Below are 14,775 nucleotides of genomic sequence, written 5' to 3'. Positions count from 1 at the left end.
TTAGATGTATGTTGTCAAAGAATTTCTAGCAGGCCAGCATACTCACAAGATGTTATATGGAAACTAAACCATAAGAACCAACTTTTTTTCCCCCCTAAATGGTGTTTCAAGGAGTTAGCCACCATTTGTCCCTGCCCCATCCTATAGGGAGGTGATTTAGGAGCAAATTATCTAGAAAGTCACTGAGAAGGGACTGATTTTTTTTTTTTCAGGTTTGAAACTCTCTTCACTAAACTGGAGAAGAATCAGAAGGAGCTGGGCATCGCAAGCTTTGGGGCCTCCATCACCACCATGGAGGAGGTCTTCCTGCGGTCAGTCTAAGGCACAGTGATGTGGACGGTCTTTCTAAAGTGCAATGATAAAGCAGTCACCGCACTCATGAGCTCAGATACCCGCAGATAGATGATAGGTAGATAGATGATTCATTGATAAGTTGACAGATAATAGAGAGCTGGATAATAGACTGATCAGTTAATTGATAGACGATAGGTTAGCTGTTGTGAATAGTGCTGTTATGAACATTTGTGATCACGTCTCTGTGTAGACACATGTGTTCATTTCTCTTGGGTGGATTCCTAGGAGTGGAAAAGCTGGGTCACGCCATAACTGGGTTTCACATGTCTCTCCATGCTTGGAGAGGGTCCATTCTCACCTCTCCCTTGGGCACTAGGGTTCCTCTGGACCCAGCTTCTGCTGCTGGCCCGTGTTCACTGAATGAATGAACAAAGGAAAAAGTGAATGAACGAGCTAAGAAGCCAATGGCATTCTCTGATACTTGTCCTTTTCCTGGTTGAATGGTAGCTGTACTCCCTACCCCTTCTGAGCCCTCTCTAACCGATGCCCTCGTGTCTCGGCGCAGGGTCGGCAAGCTGGTGGACACGAGCATGGACATCCAGGCCATCCAGCTCCCAGCTCTGCAGTACCAGCACGAGCGGCGGGCCAGCGACTGGGCAGTGGACAGCCACCTCTCTGGCATGATGGACCCCAGCGATGGCGCTGGTGCTCTCATTGAGGAGGACTGCGGCGCCATCCAGCTCAACACCGGGGTGAGCAGCCAGTAGGGACCAGCAGGAGAGGGAGGGCAGGCAGCCCCTGGGCCTGGTGAGATGCAGCCAGCAGCAAGCAGGCAGAGCCTACAGAGGCGGTTTGGGCTCCAGGAAGGCCAACAGCTGGGCCATTGGCAGGTACAGGAAGATGAGGAACTGGGAGCATTCTCCTCGAGCAGTTGCCACTTCTTAGTATTCTGCATGAAATGGGGCCAATGCTTGGCCACTCGTGAGCCAGAGGGCAGGTCTGCTTATAACACCACGGTGAAGCATCTGCAGAGGGTGCTCCACGTGCCAGTGCCATGCTCTCAGGGAAGGTCTGCCTGGAACAGCACAGCGCTGCATCTGCAGAGGGCACACCATGTGCCACCATCGTGCTCACAGGCCACACATCAGTTTAGCTAGGTAGAGGACTATCCTGCTCCATATTAGTCAGGAAACCATGACTAGACAGCCAGCAGCACAGAGCTGGGCTCGGTCCCTCCTCACTGCTTTTGGAGGACAGTGATGGGGGAGGCACTGGGGAATATGGGGAAGTGCTTGGGAAGTTTGTGCGTCTGCTCCCAGTAAGCATGGCAGGGGTCCCCCATCCAGTGCTGCCTCCAGCATGGAGCAGTGGTGGGGGTGGGGGCAGAGGGGCATCAGGCTACACGGTTTCCGCCAGCCCCCTAACATCCCACACAGATAATGTGGTGTCTGCCTGCCTCCCGTGCTGCTCTCAGTCCCCAAGTGCCTATGTGCAGGCCCATGGTTGGACCTGTGGGGTGTGTGTAGGCGGGGTTGTATGGTGCAGTGGACTCCTCCAGAAAGCCCTGGCTGCTCTTGTCTGGCTGCTCATGCAGTTGTGGCAGAAGGCCACTCTCCCAGGCTCAAGCACACAGGGCTGCTGCAGCGGGGCAGGTAGGGGGCAGACCCCAACCTGCACAGCACCACTGTGACCCTGAGTGACACCATGCCTCCCTGTCCGCAGCTCGCCCTACATTGCCAGCAGTTCTGGGCCATGTTCATGAAGAAGGCTGTGTACAGCTGGCGGGAGTGGAAGGTGGTGGCGGCCCAGGTCCTGGTCCCTCTGACGTGCCTCACCTTAGCCCTACTGGCCATAAACTACTCATCGGAGATCCTCGACGACCCCAGCCTGGAGCTGACCCTAGGAGAATACGGTACTACCGTCGTGCCCTTTTCGGCTCCCGGGACATCACAGCTGGACCAGCAGCTGTCCGAGCACCTGAGAGACATGCTACAGGCTGAGGGGCAGGAGCCCCGTGAGGTGCTGGGTAAGGGCCACCCAGAGGCTTGGGCCAGATGTGCTGTGTGAGCCGGGTGTGCTGTGTGGGCCAGGTGGCCAGCTGGGCCCAGGTGTGCATTTGGATCAGGTGTGTGGTCAGGCCCAGGTGGGCAATCAGGCCATGTATGCTGTGTGGCCCAGGTGGACAGTTGGGGCAGGGCTTCCCAACAACAGACTCTTGACACTTGGGGCTGGATCCTTCTCTGCAATCCCAGGCACTGTAGGACGTCAAGCAACATCCCTGGCATTACCCCCCACCCCAGTCCAGTGACTGGGTCCCACGTAGCCCCACTGAGACACCCGCCCTTGCACAACCATCAAGGTTGTGGGCCCACAACCGCCAAGGTTGTGGGCCCACCTGGCCTGCAAGGATTCCAGGGCCCTCCATGCACGGTGGCTCCAAGGGCCAGGATTAGGCTCCCAAAGCTGCCACAGCCTTCTCTGGCCAAGCCTGTCTGAGCATCTAGCTTGCCTGGCTCCCATGCTGAGTGTGGAACTTCAAGTTCTAACTGCCTCGCTGTGGGGTTTTATGAGCTTTTACTTAAAGATCCAGAGCTGTGGTGGCATAGTGGTTAAGAGTTTGGCTGCTAACCAAAAGGTTGACAGTTCTCAGTCTACCAGCCGCTCCTTGGAAACCCTATGGAACAGTTCTACTGTGTTCTATAGGGTAGCTATGAGTTGGAATCAACTTGGTGGCAGAGGGAACTTAGATATCCAGCCTTTAATTTCATGTAGCAGCAGACACAGGCACGCACTATGGCTCTGCAGTGCATGGTGTTTGCGTCAGTGTTCACATCTAGAGCAGCCGTTGACATGCACGAGGGCTTTGCAGTGTGCAGTGTTTGTCAGTGTTCATGTGTAGAGCAGCTGCAGGCATGCATGACGGCTCTGCAGTATGCGGTATCTGCCAGTGTTCACATGTAGACCAGCCACAGATATGCACAGTGGCTCTGCAGTGTGCAGTATCTGTCAGTGTTCACGAGTGCAGTCCTGTTGGGTACTGTGAGCAGTCACATCACACTTGCAGCCTCAGGTCCTGCTGCTGCCCACAACACGGCCACCACCTCCACACAGCATGTCTACATTGGGAAGGCTATGTGGACATGTGCTCCAGGGCGCATTGTTGATCCCCTCAGTGCTTCCAGGAGGGCAGGGTCCTTGGCATAGACCTTCCCTTGGGGTATGGGTGGGGTGGGTGCCTGGTCAACCAACCCAACCATTCTCCCCAGGTGACCTGGAGGAGTTCCTCATCTTCAGGGCCTCGGTGGAGGGCGGAGGCTTTAATGAGCGCTGCCTGGTGGCGACATCCTTCAGAGATGTTGGGGAACGGACGGTCATCACCGCCCTGTTCAACAACCAGGCCTACCACTCCCCAGCCACTGCTCTGGCTGTCGTGGACAACCTGCTGTTCAAGCTGCTTTGTGGCCCTCGGGCCTCCATCACCGTTTCCAACTACCCTCAGCCTCGGAGCACCCTGCAGGCTGCCAAGGACCAGTTCAATGAGTGCGTCTGTTTCCCTGCCCCGCCCAGTTGAGACCCCCGCTCCACTCTGCCAGGCACACGTTAATGGGGGTCTGGCCCAGGGCAGTGTAGAGAGGAGGGGACAGAGCGTTCTCATAGGAGATACTCTGAAAAGCAGCTTGACAGATGGCACTGTCACCTGGGTGATTGGGTGGGGGACGGGGTACCAACTGAAGGTGACTGGGCGGGGGAGGTGCTGCTGCTGTCAGTGAGAACAGAGAAGCCAGAGGAGGGGCTGTGTTGGGGGCACAATGGGACCTGCACAGCCTCGACATTCCCCAGCACCTCTAACAGTGGGGTGACGGGGCTGCCTGCTGCAGGCAGTAAGGACAGCGCCCAGCCTCGCTCTGCATGGTGTGTGGCGCTTGCCTTGACCACCCGTCCCTGCAGGGGCCGGAAGGGCTTCCACATCGCCCTCAACCTACTCTTTGCCATGGCATTCCTGGCCAGCACCTTCTCCATCCTGGCGGTCAGCGAGAGGGCCACCCAAGCCAAACATGTCCAGTTTGTCAGTGGTGTCCACGTGGCGACCTTCTGGCTCTCTGCCCTGCTATGGGATCTCATCTCCTTCCTGGTCCCCAGCCTGCTGCTGCTGGTAAGTGTGGCTTAGGGGGCCTTCCTCTGCAGGTTACGTGGTCCCCAGCCTGCTTTTGCTGCTGAGCATGGCCAGGGGGCCTTCCCCTGCAGGCGAGGGGCTGGCCTGGAACACTGCCCAGAGCCTGAACCCATAGAGCCCCTAACCTGGGAGACATATAGGAACTCTCCACAGCCCCACTCGGCTCCTCTCATCCCTGCCAAACCCTAACCTTGGGTAGGCAGGCCTGGCGTGGGGCCTCATTACAGAGGAGGCACTGTCTGTCCAAATGGAGCCCTGGGCTGAGCCAGGCGACTGGTAACAGTTTCAAAGCCCCCCTCACATTCCCAGCACCCTCTTCTGCCTGGTGAGTCTCTGGTGGCTCCCTAGTACCTCAAGCCTCGTGTCTGCGCTGCAGGTGGTATTCAAGGCCTTTGACGTGCACGCGTTCACGCAGGACGGCCACGAGGCTGATGCCCTGGCGCTGCTCCTGCTCTACGGCTGGGCCATCATCCCTCTCATGTACCTGATGAGCTTCCTCTTTTCGGGGGCGGCCACCGCCTACACGCGGCTGACCATCTTCAACATCCTCTCAGGCATTGCCACCTTCCTTGTGGTCACCATCATGCGCATCCCAGGTGGGGCCCCAATACCCTCTCCCACCACCCGCAGAGCGGCTGTGCCTGGGAAGGGGACACCAGCACCAGGCCCTGGACGTGCCCTGCAGCCCCTCTGCCCGAGGAGGCCTCTGTGGGCATCTGTCAGTGCCCACTTTTCTTCGGGGAACAGCTGCCAGGTGGCTGAGAAGGAACCAGGACTGCGCAGGGAACACCCTGGGGGCCGGCGTGCAGAGTGGCCCTTGGAGCCAACCGGTCCACGTCTCCTCACTGCAGCGGTCAAGCTGGAAGAACTCTCCAGAACCCTGGACCAGGTGTTCCTGGTGCTGCCCAACCACTGCCTGGGCATGGCCATCAGCAGCTTCTATGAGAACTACGAGACCCGGAGATATTGCACCTCCTCCGAGGTGGCCACCCACTACTGCCAGAAGTACCGTGAGTATCTGCTGGCCCCAAGCAGCTTCTCTCACCTCCTCTGGAGAGGGCCCGGGGTTTGTCCAGGCAGCAACACCTCTGACTGGCCCTCTCCCACCCTCTGTAAGCTCAGCCCAGCCACCCCTCCCCTAAGTGGCCTCTTCCACCACACCCCAGAACTCAGACGCATCTCTCACACCTTGTACTGCACAGGCAGGTCTCCTTCTCCCTGGCCTGTTCCCTCCAGACCACCAGCTGGCAGTGCCTAGGGGACCCTCAGTCCACTACCTCATGCTGAGCATGGGCCGTGGGCCAAGGCCTGGGTATGCCAGGAAGGGGGCAGGAGGCCTGGAAAGGGGCGGCAGAGCGCGGGGTGATGCTGTGTCCCTGTGCCGCAGACATCGAGTACCAGGAAAACTTCTATGCATGGAGGGCCCCAGGAGTCGGCAGGTTCGTCACCTCCATGGCTGTCTCAGGCTTCATATACCTCACCATACTCTTCCTCCTGGAGACGGACCTGCTGTGGAGACTGAAGAACCTCCTCTGTGCCTTCCGGGGCCGGCGCATGCTGGTGAGAGCCTCTGCAGCGGGCTTGGGAACGCATCCCGCGTGAGGGGTTGCTCGGCCTGCTGCGTCTGTAACGAAGAGGGGAGATGGCTCTGCACCTGTCAGCTCCCACACAGAGGGGCTCCCCATGGTGGACACTCAGGGCCTGGCCACCAGGCAGGCTGCGTCCACAGTCGGCCACTGCCAGGCCACCCTCAGCACTTGAGAGCGATGTCCCCAGTCATGAGACCTTGATGTCATGGTGTAGAGGTGCTGCCCCTCAACAGAAGTCAGCCCCCCAGATGCCCCAGGGCAGCTGGCCTGGGGAGGGGGAGGTAGGGCCCTGGCAGGCCAGGTACCCTCGGCTGTCAGACTGTCCTGACTGCATTTCCCTACTCCTTACTGCCAGCAAACCAACAAGCCTGTGAGACTTGGTAGTTCACGTGTAACTTAAGGCCCATTGCTGCCGCTTCAGTTTGTCAGCACATCTCTCCCACCAAAGCCTCCTTTGACATCCTCGGGGTTATGGTCTTACTCCAGAGCCTATCTCTTGGAGGGGGCGTTATGGCCTCTCTCTGGAGCCCTGCCCTGTAGTTTGTGTCCTTGATGCCGACCCCAGGGCCTCACCCATCCCAGCGGAAGCTCCGAGTTCGGCCCATGGGGCCTAGACTGACCTGAACTCCTACTCAGTCCATCAGACCGACCCTGTCCTGCCCCTCTGCCTGCCCGGCAGGACCTCACCAGCCATCTTTGTCTTGAGTGCTAGATGGACTCATACAGCCGGGCACCAGCGCTGCCTGAAGACCAGGACGTAGCAGACGAGAGGAGCCGAGTACTGGCCCCCACGCTAGACACGCCACCACGGGACCCGCCACTGGTTATCCAGGAGCTCTCCAAGGTGATGCAGGGACACTGGTCCATGCTGAGGTCTGCATTGCTGGAAGCTAAGGGCTCAGGCCCAGAGTGGCTCCAGGTCTCAGGCCTTCTCAACCAGTGTTTCATCTTGGCGGCACAGGTGTATGAGCAGCGGACACCCCTCCTTGCAGTGGACAAGCTCTCCCTTGCAGTCCAGAAGGGCGAGTGCTTTGGCCTGCTGGGCTTCAATGGGGCCGGGAAAACTACCACCTTCAAAATGTTGACCGGGGAGGAGACCATCACCTCAGGGGATGCCTTCGTCGGGGGCCACAGCATTCGCTCTGACCTTGGGAAGGTGGGCGTGTGGGCTCCAACCCAGGGTGGGTACCCTGGAGGCAGGGACAGGCTGGTCTGGGCTCTTAGGGCACAGCACACGGTGGGGGGGTGGGGGGTGGCATGATCAGGCCATGGGCCAGAGCCAGTGGGTAGGGGGTCAGGGGAGACAGCAGGATGGTCTGGGCCTGGGCTGGCTGGCGGGGCCGCTGCTCTGGGTCTGGGGGCAGTGCTCTGCAGTGTCCCCCACTCCCCACATTCGTCCTGCCACCCAGTCTGCATGAAGGATTTAGGCACAGTGCCTGGGAAGAGGCAATGGCTGAAGAGACAATGGTTAAGCATTTTCCCACACCCACTAAAAATAGAGTCCAGAAGCCTAAGAGGCCCAAGGAGGGCGGAGAAAAAGACACCCAGTTTCTGGAGCCCACAGACCCCAGGCATACCTGTCCCCCATCAGCTCTGAGGGCAGTTGGGTGGCTGGTAGCCGCATGCACTTTAGACCTGAGAGCCCTGGGCAGCGTCTGGGTATGCTGGGATGTGGCCACATGCCCAAGAACAGCTGTCCTGCCATCTGACAAAGGAGTGCGCTCAGAGGTGCTACTAGCAAACATTCATTTTACCAGAGAGAAAAACACAAGGTCCCAGCATGGATGCGAGGTTACTGGGCATGTGATGGGTGAAGGGGCATACACTGCTCTTGCCAGGCAGTTTTGCATGACAGTCACTGTACAGTCAATGAAGCCGTTCTCACACAGCCCACCCATGGCTGCTGGCCATCGCCCAGGTTCCAAGCTGGCCCACCTGGCCTGTCTCTGGCCCCTCGGTATGGGGTCCAAGTGGTGGTACATCTGGTGAGCAGCTCCTAGGACAGCTGGTGACACCTCCAGCCCACTGTGCCCTTCCCGAATCCCCTCGGAGCGGCCACTTGGCCCAGCTCCCTGGAAGGAACCACCAGGTCCTGCCGCCCAGCTCAATAGACCACCTGGAGAGGCGCTCCAGCCCCAGAGACAGGCCAGGGCGGGAAGGCCGGCTTTCTGTGTTGGTGTTTCCCTCTCATGGCTCCTTCCCGGGCTGTCTGACCCTCAGGTGAGGCAGCGTATCGGCTATTGCCCTCAGTTTGATGCCCTGCTGGACCACCTGACGGCATGGGAGACACTGGTCATGTACGCCCGACTCCGGGGCATTCCCGAGCACCACATCGGGTCCTGCGTGGAGAACATGCTGCGGGGCCTGCTCTTGGAGCCACACGCCAACAAACTGGTCAGGACCTATAGGTACACCCGCCAGCCCCTGCTCTTCCCAGTGTGGGGTCAGCGTCCTCCTGAGCATAGAGCTGGGATGCCCACATGGGTCTGCAGCCAGAGTTTTGTGGCCCTGGAAGTGGGGATGGGGAGTCTGGTAACCTGATCCAGGCCCCAGACAGTGCCAGGTGAGGGCTGCAGGGGAGACACCTGTAGACAGGACTGCCGGCAGGTAATGTGAGGGCCCATCAAGACCCCGTTCAGCACAGAGAGTTCTCGGGAGCCCCCATCCTGTGAGGTGGGCCTTCCAGGCTTGGCTCACCTGTCCCTCTTCACCTGGCACCTGCAATCCCGGGGCTGGGCTTTCCTGGGACCTGGGAGCACATGGAGCTGTCAGCCTTGTCCCCGGCCCCTCTGCCCTCAGTGGTGGTAACAAGCGGAAGCTGAGCACCGGCATCGCCCTGATCGGAGATCCCACAGTCATCTTCCTAGACGAGCCATCCACTGGCATGGACCCTGTGGCCCGGCGTCTGCTCTGGGACACGGTGGTGCGGGCCCGTGAGTCTGGCAAGGCCATCATCTTCACCTCCCACAGGTACGGCCTGGTCTTTTGGGGTCAGTGGGAGGGGCAGGCTCTGCCTTCTGGGACACCCTGAGCATGGGAATCAGGAACAGCCTGATCTGGGCACCAGCACCTCCTGTCTGTGGAGCATCTCTCCCCACATCGTTGTCATCGTGCGCCTGACAGTCTCAGGCCCGCCCACCTGCCTCTCCCCCAGCATGGAGGAGTGCGAGGCCCTGTGCACCCGGCTGGCCATCATGGTACAGGGCCAGTTCAAGTGCCTGGGGAGCCCACAGCACCTCAAGAGCAAGTTTGGCAGTGGCTACTCCCTGCGGGCCAAGGTCCGGGTCGACGGGCAGAAGGCGGCGCCGGAGGTGTTCAAGGCCTTTGTGGACCTGACCTTCCCAGGTGTGTGCAGCTGGCAGCCCACTGAGTGGGCCCAGGGCCTCTCCCCACTGCCCATAGATGGGTTTGGGCCTCACCCCTGCCAAGTCCCACATCTTGGACCCTGGCACTCACAGGAACTCGGTCTCTCCCTGTGCAGGCAGCATCCTGGAGGACGAGCACCAGGGGATGGTCCACTACCACCTGCCCAGCCACGGCCTCAGCTGGGCGAAGGTGAGTGCACCAGGCCAGGCTGGAACGGTCCCCTCCAGCTGTCACCCCGCCCCTGCATCTGTTCCCCAAGACACACCTGGTACCTGCTGGGCCCTGGGCTTTATACTCAGAGTACTTGATTTGGAAACATTACTGAACAAAAAGGAAACTGGCTCAAGGTCGTGCCCTGAGCTGGGAGCAGAGCTGGAAGACACCCCCTGCCTCAGTTCCCACACACATACCACTCAGCCAGGCTCCACCCCAGGAGCACAGCAGGGGGTGCCAGGACTGACTGCCCACAGGCACTCGGGATGAGGCAGGGGCCTTGTCACCTCATGTTGCAGAGGCCCCTCAGGCCCAGCACCTTCCTAGTGGGGGCCCTTGGAGCAGGGCTGAGCCCTCTCCTCAGACCTTCTGTGCCTTACTCCCAGACCCTGGGCCTGTGACCACAGTATGTCTGCTTCCCACAGGTGTTTGGTGTTCTGGAGAAGGCCAAGGAAAAGTACGGAGTGGACGACTATTCCGTGAGCCAGATCTCGCTGGAGCAAGTCTTCCTGAGCTTTGCCCACCTGCAGCCGCCTGCCCAGGATGAGGGGCAGTGAGAGGTGGGTACCCACTCCCTGAGCTCGCCACATCCTGCACCTTTACTTTCTTCACTTTTCTACAACAGAGAAGCAATGGTGGCAGTGCACACCATGGACTGAGTTTCTCAAGCCCCACGCTGGGGAGCAGCGTGTCAATGACGACCTCTGAACCAGGCCTCCCAAGCCGGGATGGGGCTCTGACAGAGAGGCACTGCCTGCTGGGGGGTTTGGATTTTTCTACCCAGTGGAGTCTCCGTGTTTCCACATGGCACTGTGCTCTCCCTGAGGGCAACGGGCAGCCATCAGGATGGTCTGCAGCAGGGCACGCCCAGCCACCATGGGTGACATACCTCAGCTGCAGCTAGGGCACGGGCCTCTGCGTGGGGACAGCCCAACCCAAGCCAGCTTGGGCCTCACCCCAGGAGGATCTTCTGGAACCAGCCATCACAGTGAGGAAAGGGGTCTTCTGTTCCCCCCTAGAAATCCCCCACCAGGCGAGTCAGAGGGACTACCGCGGGGACTTGGCAGCCTGCTCTGCGAATCCGCTAAGCACACCATCCTTTGTCCAGAAAATAAAAGCTGAGAGGGAGGCTGGGCGTGTCTGTCACACCACACACACACACTTAACACAGTGAGGGAGTCCAAGGGCCAGGGCACCATTCCGGGAGCCTCCTCACCCCACAACCCAACAATAAGGCTGACATTTGGAAAAACAAGAAGAGGAACTTTTTTTCCCACTAGGTAATAAATGCACAGAACTCACTGTCCTGAGCTGGGGGGATAAGCAAAAACACCAGTGAAAAGGTAGCTTAGAAAAAGGCCCAACTGACAAATGCTTTCCCTAATGGGGGGTGGGGGCTGGTGGGCAGAAGGCTCCAGGCCCTTCCGGAAGGTGACCCTTCTTTTACACCTGGTCCCTTTACACACCACTATTTCTTAGTTTTCTAAAACTTGGTGGTTGAAATCTCTGTGCCTTTTACCTCCCCCTCCCCCCACCCCTTAGAATTCACAGCTTTAGGCAAGACTCATCACTTTTGGGACAATTTCAGATTTGCATTTTTATCAGTCTCTCCAAGTTTACCAACCTGGGAAATGGTTTTCCTTCAAGCTCTCCTCATTTAGTTTCACATAAGGAATAAATTTAGGGGTGCTTGGGGCAGAAACACCATCCAAAACCGGATTTCTCTTCTGGCCACTGGTCTCGGTGCAGGCTTGGCCAGCTGACAAGTTGGGTTTATGGGTGGGGGGCCTGGCCATGGCCACGCTCCTTGCCTCCTCCCTCCTCTTCTGCAACCCCCAGCTCAGAAGTGCACTCCAGGAGTGGGTGTGGCACGGGACTCGGGGCTGAGGAACAGCCTGGGCAGGGAACAGAGGCCAGGAAGCAGAGGTGGCGGGCTTGAAGGGAGGACAAAGGCAGGGTGGCGGGAGGACAGGACAAAGCCAGGACAAAGCCCTCAGCCAAGGACTTTAAATTGGGATAGTCCCTGAGAGAGGCGGAGAACAGGCGCTACAGTGGGACAGGACTCCCAAGGGCAGTCAGGAATGGAGGCCTGGAGGTGCAGTGGGGAGTCTGGCCACACCTAAGTGCAGAGCCTGGGCAAGCTGTGGGAGTGATACCTTAGTGGAGGTCCCATAGTAACAGAAGGGGTGCTGACCTGAGGGTCTGCAAGGCTGCTGAAAACACCGCACCGAGGCGGAAAGGGAGCTTCAGGGAGTCATCATGGCAGAGATCATTGTGGCAGGGGCAGTCCTGAGCCCAATGGGGGGGAGGGAGTCAGGCCTACTTCACCCGTCACCCATATTCCACTCCTTTAGACCGTCAGGGCTAGGTGTTCCTGGAAGAGCTAGACCTGGACAGCTGCCTAGCACGCCCAGGGTCAGCCCTCCACCAGGACCCCATCCTGCCCCTGATCTGCTGTGAAAACAAGGCCAGGAAGGGAGGTTTTGCTGAGGGTCACACCCACACGATCCAGCTGAAAGCAGATCTGGGAGGCAGCCGCACAAGCACAGCACACAGCAGTGGACACAGGGACCCGAACGGCTACACCTAGACATTAAGGGAGTGTTAATGAGCAAGGAGGGCAGCCCCCTGGGGAAAGCAGGAGACCCTAGCCCCCCACCACTGCCTCCACAGGTGTGAAAGGGAGGGAAGGGCTGCCCAGGTAATCTTTCCCGCCAGCCCAGCGTAGAAGTGGCTGCTGTGGTGGTACAATCTGGAGGCGGTCTGCCAGTGGTTCAGATAAAACCAGATGGAGGAGGTCCGGGAAGGCAGTCCAGGCTGTTCTCTGAACTTTAAGGTCCTCAGTGACTACCCAGCTCCACCCTCAAAGTCGTCTCCAGTCCAACGGGCAGGAAGTGGGGGTACAGAGGGCAGGACTCAGGCTGCACTGTGGCTGGGTACCCCCAAAAAACCCCAGGGCACCAGGACACAACCCACAGTCTGCCCTGAGCATAGAGGGAACTCTGGCTTCCTTGTGGAAGTGGCCCGCACGTGTGCCGCCCAGGAAGCCCACGAATCCCCACAGATCAGCAGAAGGGCACTTCCCCCACCAAGTGCCTGTGCTGGATGCAGAGACTCAGAAAAGCAAAACAAACACACTGGTTTCCTACGGGGCGAATACCAAACCCAATCCTTAATCCAGGATTCAGGGGAGCCAAGAGTCCCAGCAAGCAGATCCAAGGGTGGCATCTGGGGTCTGGGTAGAGGCAGCAGCCAGCCCACAGCCTCCTTTTCCACCCCTCCCCCACTTGGCTTGCTCAGGACCTTGAACACAGAGGTGAGGTGATATTGTCGACCAAGGGAGGTGTCTTAGTCATCTAGTGCTGCTATAACAGAAATACCACAAGTGAATGGCTTCAACAAAGAGAAATTTATTTTCTCACAGTATAGGAGGCTAGAAGTCCGAATTTGGGGCGTCACCTCCAAGGGAAGGCTCTCTCTGTCAGCTGTGGAGGAAGGTCCTTCTTCCTGTGCTCAGTCTTACTGGGGTCTGGAAGCATCTAAGTGCAGGAATCTTGGGTTCAAAGGATGCTCTCTGCTCATGGCACTGCTTTTTTGGTGTTATGAGGTCCCCAACTCTCTGCTTGCTTCGCTTTCAGCTCTGGAGAGAGAAAAGGTGGTGTAGGCCACACCCCAGGGAAACTCCCTTTACACTGGATCAGGAATGTGACCTGGAAGGGTGTTACAATCCCACCCTAATCTTCTCTAACATAAAATTACAATCACAAAATGTAGGACAACCACAGAATACTGGGAATCATAGCCTACCCAAGGTGATACAATTTGGGGGGGACGTAATTCAATCCATAACGGGGTTCCCCCCCATCCGCTCTGAGGCACAGCTCCAGGCAAGGTTAGACCAAAGGCACAGTAGCAGCCAAACCTGACATTGCCAGGGCCAGAGACCCAAGGTCCCTAAGGTCTCAGCTCTAGAGCCCGCAGGTTGGTGGGGGCTCCACCTAAGGGCATTGCTGCCCCAGCTATTCAGTCTACCTTGGGGACCAGCACAATTTGGACCCCATGGCTCTGTGAGGGTGAAAGCCAGGGTGCTTTCCTCCCTGCAGACAGCTACTCCCTGGGGAGGTCCCTGTGCATGCAGCCTGGGCTCCACCCCCCCCCACCCATGCAAGGACTACAGCTCCTGGGGGTGCCCTGAAAGGGTCCCTAGAGGGAATCTGAGGTGTTCATCCCACACTGAAGTTGGCTTTCAGCTGCTCAGCCTGCCCCCCATAATGAGGCCTGCCAGCAGCCCTGGGGCATCCTCACCCTCCAGGCAGGAGCCCTACTCCCAGAACCCTGGTGCAGGTGGCCCCTGACCCTCCATGCTGGGTCACCCAGGAGCCTGGGGGCTCCTGCGGCCCCTTCCCTTCCCTCAGGTCAGCCACAGATCTGCCCGGAGAGAGGGCTGGGTCCAGCTGGAAGCCCCCATCCTCACCTGACACACTCACAGGGCATTGGCTTCGGGCAGGAGGAGGGGGCTGAAGCTGGGGGCTCCGGCCCAGGGAGCAGAGGCCCTGCCTTCCTTCCTCAACACACAGAGCTGCCCAGGCCCCACCGCTGCCCAGCAGGTGCCTCCCCGGTGAGAGAAGCTCCATGTTGACTGACAGGGAAGGCCAGGTGTGTATGTAGGCCAGCAAGGTCCAGACCAACAGCCTGAGGGTGAACTATGAGAGGTCACTGGGCCACAGAGGATGCGGGCATTGCGGGCAGGGCATTCTTTGACATGAGCACGTACTCAAACTCAGGGCTGCCCCAAATTGCGATAGGTGACCCTGCCCTGGGAAGGCCCCCTTCATGACCTTCCCCAGGACACTGGTCCAAGCCCGAAGGTGGCTTGTGGCACAGAGCTCTAGGGCCAGGGTGGCTGCCAAATGCCTTGTTCGTGCAAGCCCTGCCCTGCCCCACCCTTCCATCATAAACCCACCCAATGCCACCGAGTGGATTCCGACTCATTCTGACCCTGCAGCGACCCTATAAGACAGGATAGAACTGCCCCATAGAGTTTCCAAGGAGCACCTGGTGGATCTGAACTGCCAACCCTTTGGGCAGCAGCTGTAGCACTTAACCACTACGACACCAGGGTTTCCCCCTTCCATCATA

The 14,775-nt window shown here is 58.7% G+C and overlaps 1 protein-coding gene across 10 annotated transcripts in view; it reads left to right on the top strand.

Annotated features, from left to right (window-relative positions):
• The window catches only part of ABCA3 (ATP binding cassette subfamily A member 3), a 50,117-nt gene extending 39,352 nt beyond the window's left edge, over nucleotides 1-10,765 (top strand). For 8 of the 10 annotated variants that reach the window (XM_064295389.1, XM_064295387.1, XM_064295390.1 and 5 more), the window contains 15 exons: nucleotides 213-311; nucleotides 860-1,046; nucleotides 2,017-2,320; nucleotides 3,561-3,834; nucleotides 4,243-4,447; nucleotides 4,845-5,064; nucleotides 5,320-5,478; nucleotides 5,856-6,028; nucleotides 6,770-6,901; nucleotides 7,019-7,213; nucleotides 8,278-8,465; nucleotides 8,857-9,027; nucleotides 9,212-9,402; nucleotides 9,539-9,612; nucleotides 10,062-10,547. In XM_064295389.1, coding sequence (XP_064151459.1) covers nucleotides 213-311; nucleotides 860-1,046; nucleotides 2,017-2,320; nucleotides 3,561-3,834; nucleotides 4,243-4,447; nucleotides 4,845-5,064; nucleotides 5,320-5,478; nucleotides 5,856-6,028; nucleotides 6,770-6,901; nucleotides 7,019-7,213; nucleotides 8,278-8,465; nucleotides 8,857-9,027; nucleotides 9,212-9,402; nucleotides 9,539-9,612; nucleotides 10,062-10,193 — 2,704 coding nt within the window. In that variant the 3' untranslated portion in view covers nucleotides 10,194-10,547. Of the gene's footprint in view, nucleotides 1-212; nucleotides 312-859; nucleotides 1,047-2,016; nucleotides 2,321-3,560; nucleotides 3,835-4,242; nucleotides 4,448-4,844; nucleotides 5,065-5,215; nucleotides 5,479-5,855; nucleotides 6,029-6,769; nucleotides 6,902-7,018; nucleotides 7,214-8,277; nucleotides 8,466-8,856; nucleotides 9,028-9,211; nucleotides 9,403-9,538; nucleotides 9,613-10,061; nucleotides 10,548-10,655 lie in introns of those variants that run through there. The other 2 variants (XM_064295394.1, XM_064295396.1) reach the window with 2 other exon arrangements.
• The last annotated feature ends 4,010 nt before the right edge of the window (nucleotides 10,766-14,775 follow it).

The sequence above is a fragment of the Loxodonta africana genome, chromosome 12 (genome assembly GCF_030014295.1).
Source record: "Loxodonta africana isolate mLoxAfr1 chromosome 12, mLoxAfr1.hap2, whole genome shotgun sequence".
In the NCBI taxonomy this organism is placed as follows: domain Eukaryota; kingdom Metazoa; phylum Chordata; class Mammalia; order Proboscidea; family Elephantidae; genus Loxodonta; species Loxodonta africana.
The sequence above is the reverse complement of the archived record's forward strand: the minus strand, read 5'-3'. Positions and strand labels throughout refer to the sequence as shown.